Consider the following 24189-nt stretch of genomic DNA (forward strand, 5'->3'; position numbering starts at 1 on the left):
CATGTTTAAAAGAAATCTGTAATCATTGGTTACTTCAAGTAACCATTGCAACATAAAAATGAAAACAAAACTGGGACCCTGAAGGAAAGAAACAAAAAGGTCAGTCTAAGTGGGGATGGCACCATGAGAACAGTGGAACCATCAGGAGAATTTATGGTTTTGTAATTCATAGTCTGTGCTCAGGTTTCTTTACAGTAACATAAATAAATAGGAGGCAACTTTTCACAACTTCAAAATAACAGTATTTTAAATATGGATACATACTAGCAAAATTCAATCAAATTCAAAATATCAGCTGCTTTGCATTTCAGTACAGGTTACAATCTGCAACATCACAGTGCAACAGTTACTTCATCAGGAGGTTGTCTAGAGTATGAGTTGCCCCTGGAACTTTTGAATTTATGCTGAATGGATTTACAGAGAAAGCAAAAACGAACGCAATCATGAAGACTTTTAAAAAGCATCAACGGATTTTATAATTCCTGACCAGAAAAGTACTCCCTATATATTAGCAGCAGCAGCTGTGGAACATTCCCCATGTGAAAAAATCTAAGTATTGAAAATATATTGCGTGGTCATTATGATGCATTATAATTTTATTAGGTAATAATGTAATAATCTGTTCATAACAAACATTACAAAATGCAAGCAATTACACAAGCATAGCATTGACTAAAAGTTTTGCACCACCTTAAATATCAAATCTGTGATTTGTAGTACCTAGGCACAAGCATACACATTCTTACCTTTGTCATTAATGAACAGTCCAAACATTACCACATTTAAAACAAGTGTCCAGGTATCAAAAACATGGATTTTGCAAAAACTAAGCGGATTTATTGATATCAATATATATATGTAACTGTAGTACTGTTCAGAGAATCATTAGATTTGTAATATTACATTATGTTCAATATACAAGAAAACACCTGTTCATGTAGTGCCCTTTTAAGTCTTAGGGTGTCCCAAAACGCTTTACAATTAAGAATTTCTTCTGAAACACAAGCCTTGTATTGTAAATAAACAAACATATGTTTATAAGAGCAAACATACATCATGATGTAGATTATATACACAAATAAAATCAAAGGACTGGACTGAAGGAAGTACTTAAATTTAGCAACAAGAAAAATTTGCATTTTAAGTGGCAAGCTATGATAATCTAAGCAGTGAAGCTGGAAAATAAAGCAGCTTTTCAAGCAGCAGGGCAAATGGTAGGAAAATTTAAGCAGCACAAAGAAATAAGTTGCGCTGACAGCAAGAAGTGCTAAGTTTTAAGTGGTGAAGATATATTTTAAGTAGAACAATCGAAGGAGATGAGTAATGGATGCAAAAACATAAGTGATATTGCCAGGAATACGAATACATCTGCCCAAGATGTTAGCTGTAGTACACATAAAAACTACCAAGTATGATTTGATATCCATTACAGAGACATGACTGCAGGAGGACAAGGACTGGAACCTTAATATACAGGGTACAGGATATTTAGAAAGGACACGATGCAAGGAAAAAGTAGGAGTTGCTCTGTTGGTTATTTAGGGTATTATCACAATAGAAAGGTGACCTATGTTCAGAAAACCAGGACCTGGACATGGTTTAGGTAGAGATCAGAATGGAGTCGTTGTGTATAGGTCCCTTAGCAGTAACCATATGGTGGGATGGAGAACAAAGGAAATAATTGGAGCTTGTCAGCGAGATATGGCGATAATCATGGGAAACTGTAACTTACATCTCGACTAGAAACATCAAACAGGCAAAAATAGATGAGATTTTTGAATGTTTTGGGGATAGTTTCTTAGAAGCATGTCACAAAGCCAACCAGGATAGCCTAAAGCAAACCTGATATTGCGTAAAGACATGAGAGTAATTAATGATCTAAAGTGATGACACCCCTAGGCAGCAGTGACCATAACATGGCTGAACTTTACATTCAGTAAAACAAAGAGGAGTGGGTCTGAGAGTGTTTTGAAACTTAAGGGTAATTACAAGGGCATGAAAGCAGAGCTGACAAATTAGATTAAGCGATGCAGCAATACAGATGCAGTGGCAAACATTTAACGCAATATTTCAGAGTACACAATAAATACATCCCAACAAGAAAGAAAAAGTCTGAAGGACAGACTCATCATCCATGAACTAGAAAAGTTAAAGGTAATATCAAACTTAAAGAAAAAGCATACAATTGTGTAAAGACAGGTGGCAGGTCAGAAGATTGGACAGAGTATAAGGAACATCAAAGGGAATAACTGGAGTACAAAAGAAAACGGGCCAAAAATACAAAAAATATCAAGAGCTTTTATAAATACTTTTAAAATAAGTTAATAAAATGACCGTTGGTCCTATAATCAAGAAAATGGAAGATGAATTTAATAGGTATTTTGCATCAGTCTTCATTCAAGAGGAGATAAGTACCATCCCTGAAGCAGCTACGAACAAGGAAATGGATGAGAGGAAGTCAGGAAAATTAGTCACTAGAGAAGTGGTGCTGAGTAAGTAAGTTGTTCAAGCTGAGGGCTGACAAGAACCCAGGCCCTAATGAACCTCATCGGAGAGCCTTAATGAAGTCTCTAGTCAGATAATGAAGCATTGGTTTAAGGGCAGCATAGTGGTACAGCATGGTCAGCAGCCGTACATGTTCTCTTCATGTTTATGTCAGATGCCTCTGGGTGCCCTATTTGACACCCACAGTCCAAAGATGTGCATGTGGATTGCCACACTAAATTGCCCCTTAGTTGGAGTGCCATAGGGATCACTGCTAGGGCCTCAGGCTTATAATTTATATAACTGATTTGAATGAAGGGATTGAACGGATGGTTGTTGATGGCACAGAGGTAGAAAAATAAGACCGATAAAGAGGCTACGAAAGCATACTGATAGATTAAAAGTGTGGGTAAAGATCTAACAAATTTAGTTTATTGCGGGAAAATATGAAACTGTACAATTTGGCAAAACAAAAAAAACTATCTAAATGATAAGAGATTAGAGCTCAAGAGATGCCGAGAAATCTGCGTGTTCTAATGCATGAATCGCAAAAGGTTAGCATGCAGGTACAGAAATAACAAAGCTAGTGTTTCATTTATTGCAAGGGAAAATGAATACCAAAGGAAGAAGTTATGCTTCAGTTGTACAGAGCACTACACATCTTCAACCTCTCTTTACAACAATCTGAGGTCTCTATCTGCTTCAAGAAGATGATCATCATCCTGGTACCTAAGAAAAACCTGGCAGCACGCCCTAATGAATATCAGCAGGTGGACCTGACAACCATAATTATGAAGTGCTTCAAAAGGTTAGTCATCGCACGAGTCTACCTGGATCCACTAGTTTGCCTACTGCCACAACAGATCCACAGCAAACACCATTTCCCTGGCTCTGCACTCAACCTTGGGACACCTAGACAACAAGGGCACATATGTCAGACTCCTATTTATTGACTACAGCTCAGCCTTCAACACTTATTCCCAAGAAACTCATCTCTAAACTCTGCGGCCTGGGGCCTCTGCACCTCCCTCTGGGACTGGATCTTGAACTTCTTAACTCTCAGACTACAATCAGTAAGGATAGGCAACAACACTCCTCCACTAACATCCTCAACATGGTGCTCCACAAAGCTGTGTTCTCAGCCCCCTATATACTCCTTATAGATCTATGACTATGTGGCCAAATATTCCTCCAATTCAATTTTCATGTTTGCTGACAACACTACCATATGGGTCGGATCTCAAAGAATGACAAGAGTACAGGAATGAGATACAGAACCTGGTGAACTGGTGTGGCAACAATAATCTCTCCATCAATGTCAATAAACCAACTTCAGGAAGCGTAAAGGAGAACATGCCCCTGTTTAGATCAATGGGGACGAAGTAGAAAGGGTCGAGAACTTCAGGTTTTAAGGTGTCCAGATGACCAACCACCTGTCCTGGTACCCACTGCCGACACTGTAGTTAAGAAAGCCTGCCAATGTCACTATTTTCTCAGAGACTAATAAAATTTGCCATGTAAGCTACGACTCTCACCAACTTTTACAGATGCACCATAGAAAGCATTCTTTCTGGCTGTATCATGGCTTGATATAGCTCCTGCTTTGCCCAAAACCCCAAGGACTATAAAAGATCGTGACTGTAGTCCAATCTATCATACAAACCAGCCTCCTATCCATTGACTCTGCAAAGCAGCCAGCATAATTAAGGACTCCACGTACCCTGGACATTCTCTCTTCCACCTTCTTTCATCGGGAAAAAGATGCAGAAGTCTGAGACCATGTATCAACCGACTCAAGAACAGCTTCTTTCCTGCTCCTGTCACTTTTGAATGGCTTTACCTTGCATTAAGTTGCTTTCTCTACACCCTAGCTGAGTGTACATTCTGCACTCTCATTTCCTTCTCTATGAACAGTATGTTTTGTTTGTATAGCAAGCAAGAAACAATACTTTTCACTGAATGTCAATACATGTGACAATCATAAATTAAATCAAATCACTAGTGGAGTACCATGTACAGTATTGGTCACACAGAGGCTTTGCACAGTAATTTCATGGCAGTGTTAATGTAAGCTTACTTGTGATAGTAATAAATAAACTAAACCATTTAAGTAAGGTTGTAAATGCATTGGAACAAGTTCAGAAAAGGTTTACTTGACTAATACCAGTAACAGGAAAGGTTGGACAAGCTAGGCTTATATCAGCTGGAGTTTTAAAAAAGAGGCAACTTGATTGAAGCATACAAGTTCATTTAAGGTCTTGAAAGGGTGGATGTGGACAGGATATTTCCTCCTATGGGAGGGTCAAAAACTCAGGATCCGTTAAAAAAAAGGGGTTATCCATTTATGGCAGATAAAGCAAAATTATTTCTCAGAGTCGTAAATCTTTGGATGTCCTCCTGAAAAGGTGGGAGAAGCTGAGTCTTTCAATATTTTTAAGGGAGAGATTGATAGATTCTGGGTAAGCAAGGCAGCGATTATCAGGCGTAAGGGGGACAAAAGATTTGAAGTTACTATCAAATCAACCATGATCTTAAAAAGTGATGGAGCAGGCTTGAGGGGATTAATAGCCTGCTTCCTCTTTGTATGTTGTATAAACCAAGGTTAAATGTTGACATTTGGGGGCACGAATTATGGTTGTGTACATAGACACAGCAGGAACATCATCAAATTAGACTAAAATAAAAATTTATTTTGTTACACTGCTCCTGTAGAGAGGCTGTTAATTAGTTAATTTGTTTGATATATTTGAGTATAAAAGACACACATCAACATTGGTGGTGGGCTGCCAAATAAACCTGTTGGCCTTTAATCTGGTGTTGTGAAACTTCTTACTGCGGATTAGACAGGCAGGAGCTAGATTTCTCAATTGTGAATAGACCGACTTTGGATGTTCTTTATGAAATTAGCTGTCAGAAGTTTCCATGCAAGAGGCTCTGAAGAGGAGCAATAGGTGAACAGGCCCATAAGCGATGGGGAAAAGGTTGAGAAACTGGACAGAAGCATGGCAAGAGTGGAAAGAGAGAACGAGTCATGATAACATATAATACAAGATCAAATTAAAGTAAAATTTGTTTGGCAAAAAAGTCAGATAGACCTGGCCAATTTGTACTACAGCTGAGGGGCATGTTTATATTACCAGGCAACTGCTTACACAAATACTCATGATTGTTGTATGGTAATTTTACATAGTAAATATAGATCATACTCAAATTGTGAAAGCAGGTTACAAGCAGTCAGAAGCGTGCGCCGCACCCAAGATTAATTTTATTTATGAGGGATTTTTAAATTCTCAGGCCTAAAATGCCCCTGACTGCCACTTCATTCTAAACATAACTCTTGAATGCTTAACTCTGCCTAAGAACAGAATACTGAAACACTTGCCCTCAAAGCACTGAAATTGAGGGTTACAGCAATCTCCTACTCACTTACTCAAGCTTTGGAATTCTGATTTCCCCTTTCCTGCCATAGCTTTCAAACTTTTTAAACTAAATATCAGCATTAGCTGATTACGTGATTTTTTTCTTCTTCTTCCTTGGCAGCACTGTTAATGGACTTTGATAAGTCATCTTGGTTTTAGCCAAACAAAAATTCACACAAATCATTATTTAGTAAATTGATATTGTAACTGATTAACCAATATGTTTTATGTTCAAAAGTTAGCTAATTTGGAAGGAAAAGTGTACACTTTGACAGCAAATTGAATTAACGTGGATATTTTCCAGCCACCAGCACAAGCGTGACCTAAATACTATTGAAGCTATTACAACTATGATAAAATGTAGTCTAAATACCAGATTACTGATAATATTCCAGTGATGTACTTGAAGGTGTAGAATTTTCATAACTCCACGTAAATTTGCAGCCAATTCCTTGGCTTAATTTGGTTGTAGATGAATTAATAGTTTACCAATACCTTGTGCATTGAGGATCCAAATTCTTAATTCTAGTCATTATCTACAATTCTCCAGGATTCGTAAAACATGTACATCCTTCGCTAAAGATACAAATAGAAGCTACTTAAAGGTTGCACGTGATTTGACTCTTCCACTCAATTACTGGTCTGGCAACCACGCATCACTTCGAAGCGGATGGGACCCGAAAAATAAATCAAAATAGAGGTTGCTATAGTTTATCTAACCAAAGTGTCAGACAATACTTCGAAGATGGATTAAAATATACGTTGAAGAAAATACTCATAACTATCCTTAAAAAAACTCAAAACAAAATTAACGTCACTGATTTATAAAAGTCTAACGTCGAAATCAATTCAAATTATTCCACCCGTTTTTTCGGGATTACATCCTGTAACCGAGTCACATTTTCAGATAAAATCACTCATTTGATCGATGCCCCCCGGCGAATGAAAACAATAGCATGTTTTCCCTCGAATTATTAGCCAATTACTTTTCCCTCACCTTAACACGAGGAGTAGGCCTCGAGCCTACCGTTGCTACTCTTACCGTATTTGCATATAAAATTGTTGACTTTATTCGTGACATTTCTCGGTTCGTTTACTAATCTGCAAATTATTAAACGTGTAATATATTACATTGTTCGACAACGAAGTGTAAAACGTTTCTTTAAAAAAAATTGCCTGGCGGACTGGGACCGAGGGGGGGAACTTTACATTGGCGGCCATTTTACCTCACACGGGCAATAATGAAAAAAAGCAATAACTTTGGAAACACCTTGTATGAACAGGAGTATTCTAATGGTTTATCTTTGTTTAGTGATAGCGGCACCAACCCAATAAGAGGATCCTGATCAATGTGGCTGGGGGAAGGAGAGCATGGTTGGGTTGGGGGAGGGTAAATGGGTGTGTGGATGGGAGAAGGCGGCGAATCCCGAGAGCCACATAATTAGTGGAAGCGGACGGTAGTTCCACTATTCGTGAAGGGAACGAAACTCTTGATGTTTTCAAGGCGGGGGCGGGGGAACGTTTCGAATCGTACATCCGTGAAACGCAAGTCCGCGTACGCAACCCACTGCACCTCAGAGAGACAGAGAAAGGTTAAATTACTGAGCGGCCAGGATCTGGCGCGGCCTAGGCCGCAGGCCTGCCTTGGAGTTTGGAGTTACTCACTCTGCAGGGAAGAGACGCAACTCGTCGATTTTGCCCAGAAACCCGAACAGGGTTTTCATCTGTTCCGAGGTGGCGCTCGGCGAAACATTGGTCACTTGAATCACGTCCGTCGCCATCTCGCTTCTTTCTTTTAATGTAAAAAAATTAGTTTTTTTTTGGAAAAACGGAAATTATTTTCTCGATCCGAATTTTTCCACGACGTTTTCTCGAACCTAAGACATTAAAAAAAATACAGAAGAAAAGAAAGTGGGAGAGAGGATATATAGAGATATATAGATATATATGACAAATTACAATTAACCGGCCCGGAAAATTCTCGGGTCTTTCGCCCGAAACCTTCAACAACAACGGGCAGGCACCGCAGTATCCCACAATCCCCGCGCCCGGCTGCGCAAGCGCAGCGCCCTCCTTCTCTCGGTGGGCGGGTGAAGGCGGACGCGCTAGAGGGAGCTCTGCGTCTTCCTCATCATCAAACCTCAGGCAAAGCGGCTCCCACCTTCTAGAGTGTTCTACAGACCTCCCTGAGAGAAATTTAGAAAATACATTTTATAAAAAATTATTGCGTTTGCGTCTTCCTGTTCTAATTTCACAGGAAGTCGAATTTCGTTTCTTCCCACTGTTTACTTTTGAATGAAGCCAAACTTGTGTTGTTTTAAAAACAAAAACTTCAAATTCATATAAATGAAACATTAACAGAAAATGTAAAAGCGTTACAAATTCATACGAATGAAATATAAACAAGATGTTGGAAATACTCAGTGAAGAGCAAGGCAGAGTTAACGCTTCAGGGTGATGCTTGTCAGAAATGAGGAAAGGCCTACGGGCAACAAAACCTGGGCAACATTCAGGTTAGTGCTGATATTGACAAGTAACATTCATGCCACGCCTAGTGCCAGGTAATTATATCTCCTGCAAGAGTATGTCTACTGTCTCCCCATCACATTCAATGACATTAGCATCGCAGAATCCCACTGTCAAGATATACTGACCAGAAACTAACAGGAATAGCCACATAAATACCATGTCCACAGGACCAGATCAACGACTAGGAATTCTGCAGCAGCAAAGCTTTTCCAACATTTCCAACATCTACAGGACACCAGTCAAGAGCGTGATGGATTACTCGCTTGCTTGCCTGGATGAGTGCAGCTCCAGTAATTCTCAAGTTTCATAAGAAATAGGAGCAGGAGTAGGCCATCTAGCCCTTCGAGCCTGCACTATCAAGGACAAAGTAGCCCACTCGATTGGGACCCTACCCACTACTTCAAGCATTCAATGCCTCTACCACCAGTGTTCTTTGACTGTACCAAGGCTTCTTCGACAGCATCTTCCAAATTTGCAGCCACCTAGAAGGATGAGGATGCCTGGCAGATGGAAATGCAACTCATGCACCATTCTAAACCAAAAGCAAAATACTGCGGAAGCTGTAATCTGAAGGGCCACTAAGCATCATCTAGACTGGAAACACTGGCTCTCTTCTGTCCCCACAGATGCTGTCGGACCTGCTGAGATTTTCTAGCATTTTCTATTTTTGTTTCAGGCACCATTCTAACTTGGAAATATATCATTCCTTTATCGTCACTGGATCATTTCCCCAGACCATGCTGCCGAGCTGATTTTTTATCAAAAACATGCAATATTATTGCCAGCAATGCCCTTATTCCATGAATGATTAAAAATTTGAACTCAGTTTTGGAGTGGACTGAAAGCTATTACAGTAGATTAGCCTTCTCCCTATGTCTGTGATCTCCTCTGTTGGAGAAAATTTTAAAGAACAACCTACATCGTAGCAAATCCACACAATATTACTTTATTTTGCATTTACAATGGCCATTGGGACTGATCAGAAGGATCTGCCCAAAATTGTCTGTTACAGCCGTCTTTTATACAGATCTAATCATATGAGTATATTCAATTCTGTACAGATCTAATCAGATTCCTCAACACAATGTTTACCCAGTCGGCCCTTGCCAGAATTAAATCACTTAAGTGGTGTTAGCTTTCTTCCTAGAATATTGCATTCTTTGTATGCCTTCATTTTATTCAAGTCATGCTATTCTCTCTGACTCCTGTCAAGTCATGCCAACCCATATTTTCCGAATTAGCCCTTTATCTATATTCTACTTTCTCACCTCCAACCCAACAACTCTCTGAAATCTTTGTGCTCTTCCAATTCTGGCGTCTTATGCACCTCATTTTTCATTGCTCAACCATTGGAAGCAGTTCCTTGAGTTGTCTTGGTCCAAAACTCTAGCTTTCCTTCTGAACTCCTTTTCTTCTTTCAGATGCACCTTAAAATCTACCTATTTAATAAAACTTTTGGTCACTTGTCCTAATACCTCCTGATATGGCTTGGTGTCAAATTATGCTTGATAACATAACTGTGGAACATTTTATTACATTATATGTGTAGTATAAATGTGGGTTGATTTAAAGAATTGTCCACACTCAGAAAATAAAGCAATTGGTTCCTCTGCCATCTCAGTATACTTTCTGAGAGTTAAACGACTCAAACTCAATATTTGGGTAAATTTAAATTATGGATACGGAAACAGAAAATGCTGGAAAATCTCAGCACGCCTGACCGCATCTGTGGAGAGAGAATACAGTCAACAAAATTATAGATGTCTGGAGTGATGAAGGATTTCTCCCTATTAATATCATTGCTTCTTACAGATTTTAAAGTTGATGTTTAAATACACAAATGATTTTTGGGGGCAAAACTCAGTATGAAATGGCTGGAGTCCTCTGCTGAATGGGGTATGAAACTATTTTTGGGCCACTAATGTTGCATTTATTTTGAGCAGTTTAGGTTAAGATCTGCTACAAGAAGTCTAATTTGTAGAAAATATTCTAGTTAATTATGGGCAAGGTTACTTTTTATATATGCTTCAAAGTAAGATGGATCAATTTGAGTTGACTTTTAATTGCACAGATGAATTTCCTGCACTGCTGCTCATATTATATGGCTATACTGGGGGGAGGAGGGGGGTGGAATCTTAGAAATTGACAGCATTGGGAAACTAAGAAAGTTCAACGTGGAGACAGAAGAAGAAAGGCATTGATTGTGTCAAATGCAATTTCTTTTGTTTACAATTTCTTGGTATAAACAGAAGAAAGGAAAGGTGATAAAAATCACTGACTGACTCTGAATTAATTTCAGCTTGTCAGCTGTCCGATTAAAACTAAAGCTAATAAACTTGCAAAAGAATGTATGGAAAGCTTTTAACTATTTAGTGGATTCCTGTAAGCCTTGTTTGTAAAACTGCATCAAAAAAGTCAATGTTCTTCACTGCATGGAAGAGCTTCTGAAATATAAATATTTTTCATTAATTTTAAAATGTTATTTTGTATTGTATTTCCTTGTTAACGTTATTATAAAACATTGCATAAATACTCATGAAACATTTTCTTTATTTTTGGGCTGTTATTGTATTTGCCATTTTAAAATATAGTTTTTTTTAAGATATACAATGTTCACGCTTGTAAAATGTGCAAAAATACAGGGAAGTTGCTGTGCTCTAGATCTGTCTCATTTTTTTGTTGCACTTTATAGAAATTCTTTGTTCTGTCTCAATGACGTTATTGTTACTAGAGAGGCGGTGCTCGACAGACTGGAGGGACTGATTGTGGACAAGTCCCCAGGACCGGATGGAATGCATCCGAGGGTTCTGAAAGAAATGGCGGAGGTGATAGTGGATGCCTTGGTGGTTATTTTCCAAACGTCGCTGGATTCCGGTAAAGTGCTGGAAGATTGGAAAACGGCTAATGTTACGCCGTTGTTTAAGAAGGGTGCCAGGCAAAAGGCAGGGAATTATAGGCTGGTTAGTTTAACGTCTGTTGTAGGTAAAATGTTAGAATCTGTCATCAAGGAGGAAATAGCGAGGCATCTTGAGGGGAATTGCTTGATAGAGCAGACGCAGCACGGTTTCGTTAAGGAGAAGTCGTGTCTGACAAATTTACTGGAGTTCTATGAGGATGTGTCTAGGGCGGTGGATAGAGGAGAGCCGGTGGATGTGGTCTTTCTCGATTTTCAGAAGGCGTTTGACAAGGTACCTCACAAGAGGTTATTGCAGAAGGTCAGGGGACATGGAGTTGGGGTTAGGGTGTTAGCGTGGATAGAGGATTGGTTGTCAAATAGGAGGCAGAGAGTGGGGGTTAATGGGTGCTATTCGGATTGGCGGTTGGTGACTAGTGGAGTGCCCCAGGGGTCGGTGCTGGGGCCTCAGCTATTTACCATTTATATAGATGATCTGGAGGAGGGAACCGAGTGTATGGTGTCGAAATTTGCTGATGACACCAAGATTGGTGGAACGGCAAATTGCGCGGAGGGTGTGGAGAGTCTGCAGAAGGATCTAGATAGGCTGGGCGAATGGGCCAGGAACTGGCAAATGGAATTTAATGTTGGCAAGTGCGAGGTGGTCCACTTTGGTAGGAATAATGGTAGGAAGGATTATTACTTACGTGACGAAAAACTGCAGCAGGCGACGGTGCAGAGGGACCTCGGGGTCCTTGTGCATGAGTCGCAAAAACCCAGTTTGCAGGTGCAGCAGGTGGTCAGGAAGGCTAATGGGATGCTGGCCTTCATCGCGAGGGGGATTGAATATAAAAGTAGGGAGGTCTTGCTGCGGCTGTATAGGGCATTGGTGAGGCCGCAGCTGGAGTACTGTGTGCAGTTTTGGTCGCCGTACTTACGCAAGGATATTTTGGCCTTGGAGGGAGTGCAGAGGAGGTTTACTAGGCTGATGCCGGAGTTGAGGGGGTTGAGCTATGAGGAGAGGCTGAATAAACTAGGCTTGTACTCGTTAGAGTTTAGAAGAATGAGGGGAGATCTCATTGAGATGTATAAGATGATGAATGGGATGGATAGGATAGAGGTGGAGAGACTCTTCCCGCTCAGAAAGGACAGTAGGACTAGGGGGCACAGCCTCAAGATAAAGGGGGGGCGGTTTAGAACGGAGTTGAGGAAGAACTTCTTCACTCAAAGGGTGGTGAATCTCTGGAATTCTCTGCCCGTTGAAGTGGTGGAGGCTACCTCGCTAAATATTTTTAAGACGCGGGTTGATGGGTTTTTGATAAGAGAGGGGATTAAGGGTTATGGGGAGAGGGCGGGAATGTGGAACTGAGCCACGACAGATCAGCCATGATCTTATTGAATGGCAGGGCAGGCTCGAAGGGCTAGATGGCCTACTCCTGCTCCTATTTCTTATGTTCACAATTGTCAAACCTGGATCAGTGGTGGCATCTTTTGTCTCAGTCAGAAAGTCATGAGTTCAATTTTCAGGGTCTTGAGCACAGAATATAAGTACTGAAGGAGTTTTAAAATGTCAAGAAGTGCAGTTGTTCAAATGAGATGTTAAACTGGAGCTTTTTGCATGCCCTCTTTGGGGCGCAGTTTCCCCCATAATTCTGCATTTATTCCATACAGGCCTCATTCCACCTAAATTACTTTTCCCCATCCAGTCCCCATTTCTCACTATTCTTTTCTTCCAAATGTATGGATCAAGTTTACCCTTAAATCCATCAGTGCTATCTACTTCAACTATTCCAGATGGCAACAAATTCCAAATTCTTGTCACTTCCTGTGTAAATAAATTTCCTCCATGTGTTAGTGGCTATCTCGTATTAAATGCTTCCATATTCAGGACTCATCCACAAGTGAAACACCCACCTCATCAAACTACTTTATTAAGTTTAAAATCCTCTCTCCTATTTTTTATGTTTTTTTAAGTTTTGAAAATAAATGCAGCTTGCTCAACTTTTCTTGATAGTTGCATCCTCTCAAGCCTGGCAGCATCCTTGTATTTTTTTCTTAACTTTCTTCAGGCTTTCAGTGTCCTTTCTGTAGTCTGAAGACCAAAATGCTCACAGTATTTGAAGTTGATGGCGTCAATTTTTATACGAATTATTATTGTTGCTAACCAGTTTTTGGACTCCATTTCACTCGAAATTGCCCCTTCAACATTTGTTACTACAATCAGTAATTTGTTTATTTGACTTCTTGGATTCTATTCCATTTAGTTTGTTACCTTTCAAAGAATAAGTGGCTACCTTTTTCCATTTATCAAAATGAACTGCTTCACGCTTTGTTGTAATGATATCATTTGCTATTTATCTACACAGTCTGCAAGCCTGTTTATGCCTTCCTGCATTTCAGTGCAGTCCTGTTTAATACCATAGTTTCAACTTATTTTCATTTGCACATTTTTATACAAAACCATATTTAAGTATAATAGTGAACATTGCACATTCTCTGCCACAGAAATCACCCTTTCTTATTTGTGGTTTGCTTAGCAGGTGCAATATTTTCCTCAGTCGACTGACTAGAGGAGCTGTAATAGACTAGTATGATGTGGAGGTGCCGGTGTTGGACTGAGGTAAACACAGTGAGAAGTCTCACAACACCATGTTAAAGTCTGACAGGTTTATTTGCTAGCAAATGCCACCAAAAGGTTTTGCTACCAAATAAACCTGTTGGACTTTAACCTGGTTTTGTGAGACTTCTTACTGTCTGGACTAGTGTGCCATAGGCATTTACAGTGCGAAAACAGTGTCATGCTTTTCAAAAGCAATGGTCTCTTAGGAAATCTTTCGAATTTGTTTGCAGAAGCAACTAGATGACATATTGCTTGTGTACAAGATCTGCACTTTCCCGGCAAAGGCAGGGAGAACAGGAGTCAGTTGGTGTAGTTGGGCACGCATGCGCTGTGGACGGTTGGAGCGGCGCGGCCTGTTGCCGGGATTTGAACGAGGGGAGCAGGTCACGTAGCTGTGGTTCTGTGTCTCGCTGTAATGTCTCGTAGGGGAGGTAACAAGTTCGCTAATCGCAGACCTGGACCAGGATTTCAAGCTCGGGAGTCAGAGCCACCTGTACCTGCCGGTTTAATTAAAACGGCCAGGAAGAGTGGCCAGTTGAATCTTTCCAACAGACAGTTGACTGAGGGTAAGGCTGCAGTTGGGTGGGCCGGCGAGAGGGAGGGTGGATGAACATTAGCCGTCTCTGTATACAATGATGTTGTATGTTATTTATTTGGTTTCACCATTGTATTTGCAAGTCAGGGTAACGATTGATATTAAGATTTTTGTGCCCAAAATGTTCAAAAACCCATCATAGGTTTCCCCCCTACAGACCTAAATAACTTGTTTGGGTAATTTTAGGTTATAAATGGACTGTTTAATAACAAAACACACACTTGTCACATTTGCTTAGTGGAAAACATGGTTGACATTTTGTTTGTAGCAGAAGGCATAGGAGGACCCATTTTCTAAGTACAGCTATGGCTTGGTGAATGCACTCTGGCCTCTCTGAACCAAGAGGTTTTGGATCCAAGTCTCACTTCAGAGACTTGAGCACAGAAATCCTGGCTGCCATTTCAGCCCCATGCATCTTGTAGATGATGTATTAAATTTAAGGTCTGTCTGCTCTCATGCAAGTGCAAGAGATTGCAAGGCACTGTTTCAAAGAGGGGTTAGTTAGTCTTGGTATCCTGGCCATTATTTATCTCAGCCAACATTATGAAAAAAAAATACAACAGATGTCTCTGTTGTGGGAGCTTGTTGTGCAAATTGGTTGCTGCATTTCTTCCAACAGTAGTTACACTTAGAATATTTAATTGGCTGCAAGATGTTTTGGAGTGGCCCAAGGTTGTGAAAGGGCTTATATAAATACAAGGTTTGTTTTTGTTCTGCCTGATTTCCAGTATAATAATCAGCAAAAAAGGAGTAACTTGTGTTTAAGAATACTTAGACGTCAAAGTTATTGATAACTAATGAAATTAACGTACAGTGGTTTTAGAAATAACTACTGAATGACTGAGTAAATGCACAGGATTTTGTGGCAATATAAGAAATTCTAAAATTAATTGTTACTTTATCGTAAGAACAGTTTGGAGAAGTGGCTGTAGATGGTGGCTGTGCTTCAGTGCTGGGGAAGGAGGAAAATGAGCAAGTTATTCATCGTGATTTGCATCCAATGACCCTAACTGGGAATATGTGAGTGAATGCTAGATAATTGTCGGGTCAGATTTGTTTTACTAACAGCTGTAGTCAAATGGAATCCTGGTAATGCATGGGGTCACACCATAGCAACCATAGAAATGTTACAGCAGAGAAGGAGGCCATTGGCTCGTCTTATTGATGCCAGTCCAGGTCCCCTTTCTAATCCCACCTTCCTGCACCTGGCTCATCGCCTTGCAGCTTACAGCACTTAAGGTGCAGATCCAGGTGCTTTTAAAAATAATTTTTGCCTCCACCACCAACTCAAGCAGTGAATTCCAGACACTTACCACCCATTGTGTAAAAAGGTATTACCTCATGTCCACTTTACACCTCCTGCCATTTATCTTGAATCTATGTCCCCTGGTTTGAGAATTATCCGTCAAGGGAAACAATTTTATCCAGTCCATTCTCTCTCTTCCTTTCATGATTTTGTACACCTCTATCAAGTCACCCCTCAGCCTTCTTTGTTGCAAGGAAAATAACCCCAACCTATCCAATCTCTTCTCACAGCTACACTTTTTTAGCCCTGGCAACATTCTTGTAAACCTCCTCTGTGCTCTCTCCAGACCAATTGGGTCCTTCCTGTAATATGGTGACCAGAACTGCACACAGTACTCCAAATGTAGACTTGCCAGTGTTTTGTTCAATTCCAACATTAAATAGCCTTAATTTTATATTCTATACCTCTGCCAATGAAGGAGAGCATTCCATATGCCGCCTTTACAACCTTGTCTACTTGCACTGCTGCCTTTAGGGACTTGTGCACATGTTCTCCAAGATCTCTCACTTCATCTATCCCTCTTGGTGTATTCCCATTTATTGTGTACTAGCCAAAGCTAAATGCAAGATCTTAAACTTACCTTTTTGTTAAAATCAATCTGCCACTTCACCATCCACCCAGACACATGCAATGAGTGCCAGATAAATGATTGCATTTGGGAGAAAAAAATATTGAGTGGACAAAGATCTTAAATGTGACTACAAATATGTTATTTTGGACAATGATACTGGGGAAATATTTGTTATTTTAGTAAAACAACTATTGAAGGATAAATGCAGTTTTGAGAATTTTTAGTAATGCTTAACATAACAAACCTGGGCAAAGCAGCAATCAGCAAAACTGTTAAAATTTTAAACTACGTAGCCAAAACTGAAGAATCTAAGGTAGAGGAGGTGATTAAACTGTACGTTGCTCAGTACAATGTCCAGTTCTGGTCCTCAAGAAAAGAGGGAGAGATATAAGTTCTGGAGATAGTGAAGAGAAGGGCTACAAGGTTCATATCTAATGTGAAGTGTTTTGTTATAAGGAAATAGAGGAGCCAACCTGGAATTTTTGGCCTGCAGTTAAGATATTTGAGAGGTTAGCTTTTAGAAGTGCATAAAAGCTGTGGAAAAGATAAATTTAGAATCTTATATAAATCAAATTGTGCCATGGAGAAAAATAAAGTTACAAATATTAGCAGGAAATTGTTCTTCACTCAAAGTGGGGTCAAAGCTTGAAATTGTCTTTCAGATAGAGTAGTTAAGGCATTTCAGGAGCAACTAGAATTGGATAAAATGGGGAGTTTTTGGATGGATAAACCATTAGCTTTTCTATTTATAATTCATGTCTTCGTACTTGGAACAATGTTAATTACATTTGAAGCTTTACAATTTCTTCAGAAAAAAGGTTTGTCTGTGATAGTACAAAATTTCAGGAATGTTCAACTCGACTAGTGTATGTCAATGCTTACTGTAATCTGAGCAACGAGTCACGAATATAATCACCTATTCTGTTCCCATGTTCTCTTTTCCCTCATCTACTTAATAAATTTAATCTTTATTCTTACATAGTTTCTGCCTCAACCATAACCTTGGCATTCCACAATCTCACACTTGCCTATATGTAACTGTTTTGTGCACTCTCTTCTAAATCTTTGATTTTAATCTTGAATCCATGGCTCCTCAAATCCATTTTGGTAGGGAAAAATACAAAGGGAACTTATTATCTAAATGGAGTTGAACTTTTGGGACAGCCAAGATGAGAAGAAATAGAGTTTAAGATGCAAGAGGCCAGAATTAAAAAATATTAGAACGAGGAGAGTTCTCAATCGAGGTGGATAGTGGGGAATTTACAACTGAGGAACAATTGGAGAAGATTTTAAGGGAAAACCTTGCCAGAAGTAAGTGGAAGGCCCGAGAAAGTCCTTACAATATCTGTAACTGTACTCAACTTATGTGGTTAATCTTCCAGTTTTTGATAAATGTTTGACTTGAGATTTTTAATGGCGTGAGTCAAAAGGGTGCTTAAGGAAAGTTGGATTAAGAAATTTGGTATGCGTAACTGAGTTCATTGTACCTGTAATATTTTTAATCTAACTGCTTATTTAAGATAGGATATAATAGTATTTATGCTCTTTAATTTTTGCCAAGCAAAAAAAAAATTAGTAGTCTGTACTGAAATCATAAGAGATTACGTTGTTGAGGATGAGAATTTTAAATTGAGACACTCAGGATCCAGGAATCAAGATAATGTAGATCAGTGAGCGCAGGGGTAATGGGCAAATGAGATTTGTTCAGAGTTAGTTTCATGCAGCAGAATTTTGAACGATCTCACTTCTGAATGGTGCAAGATGGGAAACAGTCCAGGAAAGCATTGAAATAGTTGTGACAGATTGTGGCTTCCAGCAGGAAATGGGCTGAGGTGGAACAGAGCTAGGTGGAACCCAAAGAATTGGTTCACCAAATATCTTGCCCATCTTCTTTTAAATATGCTTTCAGTTTTCGAAAGGAATTAGGCACATTTGCAGTATGAATTTGGCCGAGTAATATGAATACACTATGTAACGTTTCTGTGCAATTCCTTTTCCTTTATCCAGTATTCAGCGTAGGAGTAAGTTGATTGTAGCTTAAATGACGTTTGTTTGTCACCAAACTAATTGAAAAATTGGCTGTGCCTTCACAAGTCGGCATCACTTAATAAAAATTCGAAACTTGTATCATTTCTTTTTCATCAAACCCCTATGCACTAAGATGCATTTATAATATGCTTAAATTCTGGACATATTTTCACAGTGGACACCCTATTTTACTTGAATGATTGGTGGCTCAGTGGTTAGCACTGCTGCCTCACAGCTTCAAGAACATGGATTTGATTCCTGGCCTTGGGGGTGACTGTGTGGAATTTGCCCATTCTCCCTATGTCTGCATGGTTTCCTCCAGATGCTCTGGCTTCCTCCCACAGTCCAAAGAAGTGCAGGTTAGGTTGATTGGCCATGGTAAAATTGCCCTTAACGTCCCAGGATGTGTAAGTTAGTGAGTATTTTGTGTAGATGTGTAGTACAATGCATTGGCCATGCTAAATTCTCCTTTGGTGTACCCGAACAGGCGTCGGAGTGTGGCAACTAGGGGATTTTCACAGTAACTTCATTGCAGTGTTAATGTAAGCCTACTTGTGACTAATAAATAAAAACTTTAACATATAGCCCTTCTAAGGTATCTCAAATTTAAGGTTTCTTTTTCATGATGGTTCCTGTAAACGTAATTTATGATACATGTAGATTCAAAAGCAAAGTTTCACTTGTTTTGCTTGTTCCGATGCATTATTATGGAAAATGGATCAAATTAAGTGAATGTTCAGAATTAGATTTCATTGTAATTGTTATTTGTCAAACTCTCTCTCTATTTCAATGCAGTGCCTCAGAGTGTATGGCGAATAAATGTGGACCCCCCGGAGGAATCGCATTTGAATGTCTCCTTTAATGCAAGTGATCGATGGTGGGATCAGACAGATCTAACTAAACTTATATTGGCATCTAACAAACTGCAATGCTTATCAGAGGATCTTCAGCTCCTTCCAGCTCTCTCAGTGCTTGATGTAAATAGAATTTACTATAATAGCGCATTGAAAATTAGTTCAATATGTCTGTGTCAAAATAGAATACAGTATATGTACTGATGTGTATTTAACTCTTGCGTAGAAAGAAAATAATTCTTAACATTCCTATCATACAACCAACATTATGAGGAGCATGAGAGTAAAAAAATCCTCTCATGTCCAGGGTGACCTGCCAGAATATATGCTTGATGATAAAGGAAAGAAACATAGGCTAGAATTCTCTGATCTTCCCTGTAGTTGGGATTCTCCAGTCCCACTGCTCTGGCACTACTCATCTTTTAATCTTTGATAGTTATACCATTCCATTTGCCAATCAGACTGGTAGAGGATGGCAACATCAATTAAGTTTGGCATTTAAGCATGGATAGAACAATATGTCAGTTTGAATATTATTTTTCTTCTTTAAAACTGGCTTGAAATAAATAATTTACTACAGCAAAAATGCATAATACTCTATTTTAGAATCCAATATTTAGCAGTTTCAAGAGACATTTACACAAGAAAACGCTATTGCCACTAAGTTGTCTCTTTTCCTGCAGGCAGGAACAGAGAAGACCAATTTTCAATTTAAAGTATGAATCCATGTACTTTTGGGACAGCTGTACTACTTTTTGGGTTGGGTGCGGGTTATCTATTAGCACTGAAGCACAAGGCGGTAAGAGGATATAGTTAAGTGCATGCTGATGAAATCTTTGATTCTTAATTCTTTCATTAAGCGATCTCGGATGAAAGACTTCACTAAAAGCTTGTGCTTCCCCCATTAGAATGTATGATTTGAGTGTATATCTTTAATGAAGTCCAGTTGAATTATTATTCAATAGTGAGTACATGCTTCTATCAATCTTTTACTGAATTATAGTATTGGCTAATTCAGACTTTGAGAGAAAGAGTATTTCTCATTCCGACATCTTGACTGCTGAAGTAAGTGATATTTTACCATGGTTGCATTTAATGGAAAAATGTAATGTACAACAGATTTTTATCTGTATGTCAAGTTACTAACTTAAAAAAAAATGATTCCAGGTCCATGATAATCAGCTGAGTTCTCTTCCTTGTGCAATTGGGCAGCTGCTGAATCTCCAGAAGCTTAATATCAGGTACTGCAAGTACTAAATATTTTTTGAGATGGTGTAATTTATCTACTTGAAAATAACAAGTGAAATTCCTTTGAGTAAAACTGCATTAGTCAAAAACATGAATACTTCAGAACAGGAGATGGCCTATAGGCTCAATAATCCTGCCCCTTTATCGTTAATCAATTCTATCCACCTACTTCCTCACTATCTCTGTCCTTCCAGCTCTGAGACACATCTAATTATGTCTTGAATACACTTATGCAGTCCACTTTGAACCATAGAATCATGCAGTGCTGAAGAAAACCATTTGGCTTATTGAGTCTGCAGTGACCCTCAAAGAGCAGCACACTCCCCTGCGTTATCCCTATAACTTTGCACATTGATCATAGCCAATCCACCGAACCTGCACTGTTTTTGGACTGTGGAAGGAAATCGGAGCATCCAGAGGAAACCCGTGCAGGCACCAGAAAACGTGCAAACTCCACACAGTCTCCCAAAGTGGCGATCGAACCCGTGGCCTTGGTGCTGTGAAGCAGCAGTGCTAACTGCTGTGGGCATTCCTCTATAACTTGGGCTAAAGGTGTCTTACAAGTCTCACCTTAGTTCTCTTCTTGAAAAAAATCCTTCCCATTTTAAACATTTATTTTCTGCTACTTAAAATAGTTAATATAATAAATAATTTAATTTGATCAATTTTGTTTTTTCCTATTCGTGATCTTATAAACTTCAATTAGATTACCTGTTGTGTTCTTTTTAAGCATAGTTTAGATTATTAACATTTTCTCATGTTGAAATATTACTGGCTAACATTTCCTGTGGAGCTTGTGTCTGCATCATTTCATTTGACAATAATGGCCTGAACTTCATTGTTGTCATGACAGTTAAACTGCTAACATTCATCATTATTACAGTTGTGAAACTGACAGTGCCTTCTGGGGTTTGCACTTGCACAGAAATCCAGAAGTTGCTGCTGGTAATTCCCAACTCCTCCACTGAGTCAGCTTTGAAGTCCCTGCAAATGGAATCTTCTGGTGTGAATATTAGACTTGCAAAAATCTTAAATGTTATGCCTTGTTAAATAAGTGCTAACAAAGCAATGCAGCACATTGGGAGAAATAATGTTATAATTCAGGTCACAAAGTCTGTCTGTATCATAAGTTTTGCACTTTGAATTTGGCTAAGGCGAGCACGAAATATTTCACTTCAGGTATGATTCAACTGACCCACTAAGGAGCTTTTATCAAACAAAGTTTTATTTAAATATACAGTTAGCAATAACTTTTGCCAATTACAAACAAGAAAAAAAAATGATATTGTGTAATCATTAATAACTATAGGAAAATAAAACTTTTGAAAATGTGACTAGTAAAGTTGACCGAGGAGGGCCAGTGGATGTGGTTTATTTAGACTTTCAGAAGGTTTTTAACAAGTCTCACATAATAGACTACTATGTAAAGTTAAAGCACGTGGGATAGCAGGTAATGTTTTGAGATGGATAGAAAGCTGGTTAGCAGATAGGAAGCAAAGAGTTGGTATAAATGGGTCTTTTTCTAATTGGCAGTCAGTGACGAGTGGAGTCACAGGGATCTGTGCTAAGACCCCAACTGTTCATACGTATTAATGATTTGGAAGAGGGAACTGAATGTATTATCTCTAAGTTTGCAGATATTGCAAAGTTGGCTGGAAGGGTGAGCTATGAAGAGGATGCAGAGATGCTTCGGCGTGATTTGGACAGGCTGAGTGTGTGGGCATCTGCATGGCAGATGTAGTATAATGTAGATAAATGTGAGATTATCCACCTTGGTAGCAGCTATAAGAAGGCAGATTGTTACTTGAATGGCGTACATTGAGAAAGGTGAAGTCTTTGTGCATCAGTCACGCAGGTACAGTAGCATAAAGATGGCAAATGGTAGGTTAGCCTTCATAGCGAGAGGATTTGAATATGGGGATAGGGATGTTTTGCTGCAATTGTATAGCGTGTCGGTGAGGCTACACCTGGAGTATTGTGTGCAGTTTTGGTGTCCTTATCTGAGGGAGGATGTCCTTGCTATAGAGGGAGTACAGCAAAGGTTTACTAGGCTGATTCCTGGGATGGCAGACCTGTTGTAGGAGGAGACACAGTAAATCAGTTAGGACTATATTATATCTTATAGAAACTTATAAAATTCTGACAGGGTAGATTCAGAAAGAATGTTCTCAATAGTGGGAGTTCAGAACTAGGGATCATAGTTTGAGGATAAGGGTAAACCTTTTAGAACTGAGGTGAGGAGAAATTCCTTCACTGCAAAGACTAATGCTCATGAGATATTGGAACATGGTTTGTCTTTTTCGTGTGCTGTAATCCTTGCTTTTATACTGGGAGTACAATTTTTTTGTATCCTTCCCTTTTTGTTTAAGTAGGTGGTTTGGAATGGAGGTGGTTGATGTAGCCTTATGAGTCGCAAAGGTTGGTGGAGTGGGGGGTGGCGTGATGCCATATCTTGTTCGTGGTAAGGTTATGCTGCTCTGTTCCTGGTACCCCTTGTGAAAGTGTATGCTGAAAAACTATATCTGGTATTTATTGGACAATCCTGCTTCTCTATTTTTGGAGCTTCCTCCCTTTATCCGAGAAGGTGAGCTCTGTTGATAGAGACTCTGTTTTGATTCAGTTCATCCTAGTGGGTTTCCCTTATGTTGTTGGAAGGAGGGGCGTTGTAACTCTCCCCACGATGTCCTGTCGATGGGTGTCTCAACAATTCTTCTTGTCATTAGAGTTTTGTTGGAGGAAAAAGTTTTAAATTTTCTAGTGGTGGGAAGTTTGATCGGTGCCTCTGACTTGGATGGACAAGAGGGAGTTTTTATTATTTATTATTGTCACAAGTAGGCTTACACCAACATTGCAATGAAGTTGCTTTGAAAATCCCTTGTGAAAAGCCACACTCTGACTCCTGTTTGGGTGCACTGAAGAAGAATTTAGCATGGCCAATGCACCTAACCAACACATCTAACGGACTGTAGGAGGAAACCCAGGCAAACATGGGGTGTGGAGGGAAACACAGGTCCCTGGTGCTGTGAGGCAACAATGCTAACCATAGCCATCGTGCTGCCCTTGTAGTGCTGCATGCCTGGGCAAGATCTGAGAGTCCTTGGCTTACTGGTTCCTGTACATGAGTATGTATTCAGCCATGTTGCAGCCTCCACCAATGGCAATTCCCTGATGTTCTCTTTCCTTGCTTGGAGATCCTGAGATGCTGGGATACTGAATTAGACTCTTGTACATTACTCCATAGGGGATCCTGCCTTTGGTACCCCTGTCTATGTTAGGAGGTATACCATGGCTCCATATGCTCACTGATTTATCCCAAGATCCCCCACTCTGTCTGATATCCTTTTTTGTTATCCATACAAGAGAAGACGCTGACTACAATTGAAATAATTCATATGAATATTCACTGGTCTTTACGTGTTTGTATGGGATACTCATTACCGTCCACTGTGTTGGATTTTGTGGCAAATCCAAAATAAAAAGTTACAATAAAAATATTCTGTAAAAAAAAACAAAATCAAAAACATGAATCTTGCAGTGAATTAGGATTGAACTTGGAACTGATACTGGCAAAGAGGATCTCAATTCAGCCTCAAGCTTTAAATTTTTTTAAATGAATTGTGTAAAAATCTAACATTTTGAATA

General features: G+C 39.4%; 2 protein-coding genes across 3 annotated transcripts in view; one reads left to right on the forward strand and one right to left on the reverse strand.

Annotated features, from left to right (window-relative positions):
* The window catches only part of srsf11 (serine and arginine rich splicing factor 11), a 30489-nt gene extending 22547 nt beyond the window's left edge, over window positions 1-7942 (reverse strand). Inside the window, exon 1 of the mRNA XM_080195569.1 lies at window positions 7569-7942. Within this exon, the coding sequence (XP_080051695.1) occupies window positions 7569-7684 (116 nt within the window). The 5' untranslated portion in view covers window positions 7685-7942. The remainder of the gene's footprint in view (window positions 1-7568) is intronic.
* A 6380-nt stretch (window positions 7943-14322) lies between these two features.
* lrrc40 (leucine rich repeat containing 40) overlaps window positions 14323-24189 on the forward strand; it is a 66450-nt gene continuing 56583 nt past the window's right edge. For both annotated transcript variants that reach the window (XM_080196573.1, XM_080196574.1), the window contains exons 1-3: window positions 14323-14511; window positions 19241-19422; window positions 20467-20540. In XM_080196573.1, the coding sequence (XP_080052699.1) occupies window positions 14361-14511; window positions 19241-19422; window positions 20467-20540 (407 nt within the window). In that variant the 5' untranslated portion in view covers window positions 14323-14360. The remainder of the gene's footprint in view (window positions 14512-19240; window positions 19423-20466; window positions 20541-24189) is intronic.

The sequence above is a fragment of the Carcharhinus amblyrhynchos genome, chromosome 9, assembly GCF_965287045.1.
Source record: "Carcharhinus amblyrhynchos chromosome 9, sCarAmb.v2.hapA, whole genome shotgun sequence".
In the NCBI taxonomy this organism is placed as follows: Eukaryota; Metazoa; Chordata; class Chondrichthyes; order Carcharhiniformes; family Carcharhinidae; genus Carcharhinus; species Carcharhinus amblyrhynchos.